The following is a 7,547-nucleotide window of genomic DNA, read 5'->3' as shown; positions in this document are numbered from 1 at the left end:
TATTGTACTGCAGGGATCTTGTGCGCGGGTGCCAGAGTCAGGGTGACTTCCCTGCACCTGCGCACAAGAACCCTTCAGTACAATGAACATACACGGCAAGAAGAAGTGCGCCTTGCATAAAAGGTGAAGTGCGCGTGATTTGGCTGCGGCGACTGCACGCCACAGTGCACTGTAATGTGCAGGGAAGGGGGGAAACATTATAAATCACACAGGAGACGGGATTTCTTGCGGGCCCCGGGACGGGAACACATCAGAAACTTGTAGGAATAAAAAGACATTTCACAGCAACAAGACCTCTAATATGGGGCATACAGGTACTGTAGGTATAGATTTACATTTCTATCACCTGTATGCCCAAATCAGATGTCAGAAAAGTTCCAGGGGGTGACAGATTCATTTAAAAGGATCACATAAGCTTTTACATTCTCAAATTTAGAAATAAATTTCAAATTCAACCTAAAAAGCAGAAAGAACAATTGAAAGTGAAGAAGTGTAAAGTAGGGACCCCTAAGGAGAATATATTCATCTATTAGCCTTTATATTTTAACCACTATTGTGTAGTTTCTCCTCGTGCTATAAAAAATGCTGGACCCCAGGATGGACTAAACAAAAGACCTCTGCTTGCAGCAGCAGATCCTTTATGTCCTACAAGTTGCAAGAAAGGTTCTCCAATGGATCCCACAGATTCTCAATTTGATTGAGACCTCAAGAATTTGGAGAATATGTCAACACGTTCAACTCATTAAAGTGTTCTTCAAACCATTCCTGAGCAATTTTTGTAGTAGGGCAGAACCCATTATCATGCTGAAAGAGGGCACATCAATTAAGAAATTCCCCTGCCAGGATGGAGTATACTTTGTCTGTACAATATTTAAGTAAGTGATATGTGCCAAAATATCATCCAAATGAATACAAGCAAGCAAGGTCTTCTTTCTAATCCTGGTGCCATCTCTTCCTCCATCCACTTCCAAGCCATCCACATGATGTAAAAGATATTGGGCCCGATTCTTGTATGCCAGTCTTAATGAAGGCACCGCTGAAGTAAGATTCATTAAGAATCGCAAGCATCTGAATGAATTTGGCACATCTTCCAACAGCTGTGCTTATCTACCAGAAATATTACGCCACTCAGGAACTGGAGTACATTTCTGGTGAAATTTTTGCCACCAAACTGTCATATATTTTGGGGGATTTCCCGGTTGGGTTTCACCAAAGCCCCATTCCCTGGCTCCACCTGTATTGGTGGAGCAGGCCAGGACTGAAATAAAACTTTGAGTTGTTTAAAAATTTTGTGAAATTTCAAGGTGAAAACTGGTGTCATGTCTGTCAGAGGCCACATGTTCAAAAAGGCTTCTTCAGACAGACTTGGCACATGCCACTCTGTCAGGCACAATCCAGAGGAACCCCGACCGTCACTCTTGACGATGTGGTACAGTGGATTGCTTCCACAAAAGGGCTGCTGTCCAGAAGAGCGAACTAGAGGCAGGAAGGGTCGCCAAGCAGGGTCGGAGCCAAGAGGTCACTTCAGGAACTGAATCGCAAAACAAGAGGATGGTCAAAATATACACCAAGGTCAGAAAACAGGAGGAATCAAGAAACCAGCAGAAGCAAGGACAAGAGCACAAGTAAGGTAGCAGAAATAATCGACTGGCAGTGTAAGTCAGAGACCTAGGGGTTTAAATAGCAGGTAGCCCTGCTCAGGACTCTCAGAAAGGAGGAATAAAAACCAGACAATTAACCCCACAGTTCCCTGTCACCAAAAGTCCCAGCAATAAAACAGGATTGATGCTGTCAAGCAACACCCGCAAAAAAGGCTGAATCAGAAGCCGTCACAGATTTGCAACTGGCAAAAACACCTTTATGAATCAAAATGCATTTCCTCACAACGGGCCACCTACTTCCACTGTTACTTGGTCAAGTTATGATGCTTATGTGCCCATTGTTGGCAATAACAGTGTTGAACAGGAGCCACCATGGACATTCTGACCAGTCAGAAGTATGACGCGCCCCCTGGGCCGTGGGGTACTCGGTGCCGGGCCGGTCGGTGCGGGGGATGTCACAGTGGCAGTGACCCAGTCCGTGACCCAGGGTGGTCAATAAAAGGGGAATTATAGTTTTATAGTTAATGTTCATGACGCCACCTGTGGTATGCGGCTATATGGAGCCGCCGCTGCGGTGCAGATCCTCTGGAGCTGTTGGTGATACAGCAGACTTGGTTCAGCTCTCCACAGGTAGAGCTAAGCTCCAAGGCGGTGCAGTGATGATTATAGATGAGGTAGCTGTTGTTGTGCAGTGTAGTGCAGGAGATGGTGCAGATAAGAATGCGAGGACACAGTAGGGTGCCGTCTTGAAGCTTTACTCACGGTTTTCAGACTCCAGGTCACCAGTAAAGGTATGTGACCTCCCACGTCGTCCTGTGTTCACCAAGGAAGGGGTTCAGCAATCCCTCAGGTAATACAACAGCACTTAACGGGACTCCCTTCTATGTGCCTTCCTCGGTCGTCTTCCTGCGCTGGCTCTCACCCTCCTTCCATCGCCTCGCAACCAGTGTCCCAAGCCGGTAATTTCGGATCTTGGCGGGCAACCTGCAGTTCCCTGAATCCTCTGTGGCTACCTTTTTGGTGAGTTAGCTGCGGCTGTGAGCAACTACACCCTGAAAGTGCAGAAGCCTCCGGTTTCCTAGCTGAGCCTTGTAGTTCTCCACTAGTTTAGGGGCCGGTCCCCTCTGTGGCCTGATCCCTCTACGTTCCTGCAGATTCGGGCGCACGGGTGGCATCTGCACTTCCCGTGCCTCTAGGATCCCTTCTGTTCCTCTTGGAGCCTTCCTCTGCTCCCTTCCTCTTCTCTCAGTCAAACCTGGGCCTCTCAACTAGGCCCGTTTCCCTGAGCAGAGCTCCTGCAGAGCTCCTGCTCCCACTCCTTCTCCTCTCACTGTCCTTCTCTGACTGAACACACTCTCTCAAGATGACTCCCCTTTTTATACACCTACTGAAGTGCTCCCCTAAAATACTTCCTCCACCCACACCCACTACATGGTTCCACCCTCCAGCTAGGGACCAGGGAATGTGCTCTCCTTTAGGAGCAATCTCGCCCTTCCCTCTGAAGTGGAGTGTAATGGATGCAAGTGTGTGGGTCCCGGGCTGTACTCCATCCTTACCTGAGAGTGGGATACCACACCTCTGGGTGAGATGCAGTACCTCTGTGGCGACTGAACCCGCAGGGGCGCCACAACTACACAGCCCCACAACCTGCAATTGGGCCAAATGTAGCCCCACAACCTGAATTGGGCAAAATGTATTTCCTCACAATGGGCCACCTATATCCACCGTTATTGGTAAAGTTATGATGCTTTTTCTTGCCCATTGTCGTCAATAACAGTGTTGAACAGGAGCCACCATGGGCATTCTGACTAGTCAGAACTACACAACCCCACAACCTGCAAGCTGTGTTGCACTGTGTGTTCTAACACCTTTCTATTGTAAGGTCCAGGAACTGTCTTAGTTCTCATGCTCTGTAACTTACCACACACTCTTCTTCAATGCAGTTATGTTTGTTAAGCATTCTGACAGCATTATATGTGCTGTAACTTCATGTCCCATGTTTCATAGCAAATGTTGCTCTTACCGTTGACAAATGGCTTACTTGCCTTGTCCTGAAAACCCATATCTCTGTTATGTCTATATGCATTTTGACGGAGGATCTGACAGACAAAGCCCTCCTCCACCTCCTGTAATCTGTTTCGGCATCTCTCCGCCTGAAGACGGATTACACTCGACAACAGGCAGTGGAACCAAGTTACCCGAAGCAGAGACACCTAATGCCCGGCACTTTGGAGTGATTTTCCAGGGGTAAAACAGTTTTTTTTAAATAAAAAGATTTGCAGATTGGGATCAAGTTGTCTGAGAGTAGAGGGCCTCCGCTACTGAAAACTGACCTCTATGCAGTTGTATGTTTGAAAGGTGATTAAAGGGTACATGTATTGTTTGATGGAAAAAGTCTGTAGGCTTTTCCAGATACCATCTGATTTGAAGATCTCTTCATCACCATATCATAAACATATAAAATAAAACTTTCTGTATGGTGAAAGCTGAATATATAAAATAGATCAGCACTGAGCGTCCTCTAAGAATAGCTCATTAATGAATGTTCCCATTTAATCCTACGCTAAATCACGGTACTGTTGGTTGGCTGCACAGTACGTCTGAAGACTTCCTCATTGCCTTCTCTTTTGTGCAGAGGATATGAATGAGTCAGTCATAAATGAAGAATCAGCATTCCTTCTATTCAGACCTGCAGCTGCGAGCACTACCCTTTCACTTCCTCCATTACTAGGATAATACCGCAATGCTTCATTTTAATGCTTACTTTAGTTTACCCTGTTATCAAACGGTTAATTTTTTTTTTTAATTCTGTGCTTTGGGTTGTTTTTTTTTTTGCAGCTGGTAACATCGTCTGGCAATGCTTGCCGGATCCTGACCCCGGTACCTTCCGTTCCTTTTACTCTGCAGTTGTGTGTGAAAAAAAAACTAGGGGAGAAAACTTCCTATGCTAGTACTAATAATAATAGAAATTTTAGCTCTGCTCTGCCAAGAAGAAGAGGAACCTACTAAAAAATATTTACCCTTTTGAAAACAGAAATTATATTATTTTATGTGACCCCCCCTTCGCCATTAATAACAATGGTGGATGTGTATCAGCAGGATCTACTATACAGGTAGACTTGATTTTAGGTGATCTGTTGGTTCCCCATCCTTATATTTGCCAACACACCCAATTTGGCCAGAACAGTCCTATGAACCAAACCCTAAAATTGGCAGGGCTTCAAATTACGCCACTGCTTGCGGGTGATTCTGGGGATGGGGTTCTTTTCCACTGCGTATGGCAGTGGTCGGCAAACTTTTTTGCACCAGGGACCGGCTTTAAGCAAGACCAGTTTTCAATGGCCCGGTGGGGGTGGGGGCGGGGCTTTGGTCATATGTGGGTGGGGTTATGGAGGGGTGGAGCTTAGTGCATACTTATCATATAATTATGACATTTATAATGAGAATGTGATTCAACTTACCATAGGTTCAGAATGAGTGGGAGCACCAGGCTTGTTTCCCTGGATCAGTGGGAGCACTGGGCTTGTTTTCCTGCAACAAGACGGTCCCATCTAGGGGTGATGGGTGACAGTGAAACCCGAAGTGTGTTCCTTATGTCCAGTCTACTCCGTAATCTCGTTTTTGCTGTTGTCATGGCAGAAAACCCAGTTTCACAAAGATAGGATGTTGGAAAAGGAAGCAGAGTTTTCAGTGCTTTGGTGGCGATCCCAGGATATTCAGCCTTGACTTTAATCCAGAATGTTGGGAGATTTGAAGTCTCAAACATACTTTTAAGGCTACCATCATTTGCAATCTCAAGCAGTTGGTCTTCTTCAAGCACGGACAAGGTCGATTCACCTGGCTTGTTCACAAATGGGTTGCGAATTCCTTCCTTCCTAGTTCGTGGGTCTTTTGTGGTCGGAAAATAGCACTCAAACTCTTCTGAAAGCTGAGATAGGTGATCATGCACTAGCTGGGAGAATGAAGGCTCAGCCTCGGTCTCTTCCAAAATTCCTGCTAATGTTTGAAACATGTCAAATATCCCTGTTCTCACTCGCCGTCCCCACACTTCCAGTTTGGCTTTAAATGCAGCAACTTTATCTGCCAACTTGAAGGCAGTTGTCATTCTCCCCTGAGGTGACAGATTAAGTTCGTTCAAAAAGTTGAATATGTCACATAAGTAAGCAAGTTTTGTGACCCATTCCTTACTACTGAAATGTGCTGCAAGTGGCGATTCTTTTTCTAAAAGAAATCTATAAAGCGGGTCTCGTAACTCAAAAACTCTGGCCAGTGCTCTACCTTTAGAAAGCCATCTGACTTCTGTGTGTAGGAGAAGACGTTTGTGCTCCGCGTCCATCTCCTCACAGAGCTGCTCGAACAGACGTGAGTTAAGGGCATGTGCTTTTATGTGATTAATAACTTTAATCATATCTTGCAAAACGCTGTTAAGTTCAGGTGACATTTTTCGGCTTGCCAGCATTTCTCTATGGATGACACAGTGCGTAGACTCGCATTCAGACGCAACCTCTTTGACCCGGGTAGTTAAACCAGAAAGCCGTCCCGTCATGGCAGCTGCTCCGTCTGTGCATATACCGACACAAAATGACCAGTTTAGGTTTCCTGATATGTAATCATCCACAGACTTGAATAGTTCTGCATCTGTGGTGTTGGCTGGCAACAATAATGCACATAACATATCCTCATGCACATCCTCCTGAAAAATATATCGCACATAAACAAGCATCATTGCCTTGTTGTCAACGTCAGTAGACTCGTCAACCTGGATTGCGTACCATGGTGACGCATTAATCCTCTCCAACAATTGTACCTCGATGTCTTCTGCTATTTCATTAATTCGTCTACTGACCGTGCTCGCTGAAAGAGGAACCTGTGCCACTTTTTTAACCGCAGCCTCTCCTAAAAATTCCTGGCAAATGTTCTTAGCGGCAGGCAGGATCAACTCTTCACCAATAGTGAAGGGCTTCTTAGCCTTGGCAATGCGGTTAGCCACTAAGAATGATGCTCTCAGAGCAGACACATTTGTTGATGTGGTGGCCTTCAATAATTGCTTCTGTCCTTCATGTTCGCGTTTTTTTCTTTCAAAAAACTCCAAAGGCTTGTCTTTTGATGCAGGGTGCTTGGTCTGTAAGTGGCGAACCAGTTTTGAAGGCTTCATGGCCTCGTTGGATAGCCGGTCGCCACATATCAGACAGAGTGGGCTTGGGGCATGTGAATCGCCAGTTGCGATGAACCCATAATTTAAGTAGGACTCATTGTATTTTCTTTTAAATGCAGCTTTCTTTTTTTTAGCAGTCATGGAGTCTTCATCTGTCTCATTGGGTCTTTCTTCCTTTTCAAAGAAGCTCTTCAGTGATGTTTGTTTTTTACTCATTTTACAAGGGTTAGAGGTGAAGGCGTAGTGGGCCCCTAACACAGAAAGATGGCTACTGCTACTGGAGACGGGCACTGATGATGATGACCACCACTACTGCTGCTACTGGAGACGGGCACTGATGATGATGACCACTACTGCTGCTACTGGACACAGCCACTGCTGCTATGAATTTTCACTGTTATTTGCTTTTTTCACTTTAGCCAGAAAATCTGCTGCTGGGCCGCACGACACCAGAACACAGCTACAGGAGTCATAAGGGTGGGACACCTGACGTCATATCTAGCTGCCCATTAGCATCCAGAGCCCCTCCCCCTCCAACTCGCAGCTAGCAGGAGGGGAAGGAGCGCTGGACACACATGACCTGCTTGTCCCTGCTCCTGCCTGAGCACATTCTGCGAGTAGGGCCGCATGGCTAATTATCTATTCACTGCCAGTCCCTCCTCCTCTTTTCTTATAGGCTACTGATCACATGCTGGCTTTCTCCCTGCTGATCCTCTACAACTGTCAGCGGCGCCGCGGACCGGCTGAAAAACCCCAACGGCCCGGTCCTGGTCCGCGGACCGGCGGTTGGG

The 7,547-nt window shown here is 46.2% G+C and overlaps 1 protein-coding gene across 1 annotated transcript; it reads right to left on the bottom strand.

The window, feature by feature from the left end:
• Nucleotides 1-451: 451 nt before the first annotated feature.
• LOC141155521 (SCAN domain-containing protein 3-like) lies at nt 452-6,972 on the bottom strand. The gene is made up of 3 exons (XM_073642390.1): nt 5,179-6,972; nt 3,625-3,754; nt 452-456 (listed from the first exon to the last, which is right to left on the bottom strand). The coding sequence occupies exons 1-3, from the start codon at nt 6,970-6,972 to the stop codon at nt 452-454; spliced, it is 1,929 nt and encodes a 642-aa protein (XP_073498491.1).
• Between the last annotated feature and the right edge of the window lie 575 nt (nt 6,973-7,547).

The sequence above is a fragment of the Phyllobates terribilis genome, unplaced genomic scaffold (genome assembly GCF_046119375.1).
Source record: "Phyllobates terribilis strain yellow unplaced genomic scaffold, ASM4611937v1 Scaffold_7__3_contigs__length_470593459, whole genome shotgun sequence".
NCBI classification, from domain to species: Eukaryota; Metazoa; Chordata; class Amphibia; order Anura; family Dendrobatidae; genus Phyllobates; species Phyllobates terribilis.
The sequence above is the reverse complement of the archived record's forward strand: the minus strand, read 5'-3'. Positions and strand labels throughout refer to the sequence as shown.

What these genes read in the sequence shown, in the direction of transcription:
- LOC141155521 (XM_073642390.1), bottom strand. Translation starts at nt 6,972, where the DNA reads ATGAGTAAAAAACAAACATCACTGAAGAGCTTCTTTGAAAAGGAAGAA. An exon ending in ACATAAGGAACACACTTCGG is followed by an intron (nt 3,755 to 5,178) that starts GTTTCACTGTCA and finishes ATCCGTCTTCAG; the next exon opens with GCGGAGAGATGCCGAAACAG.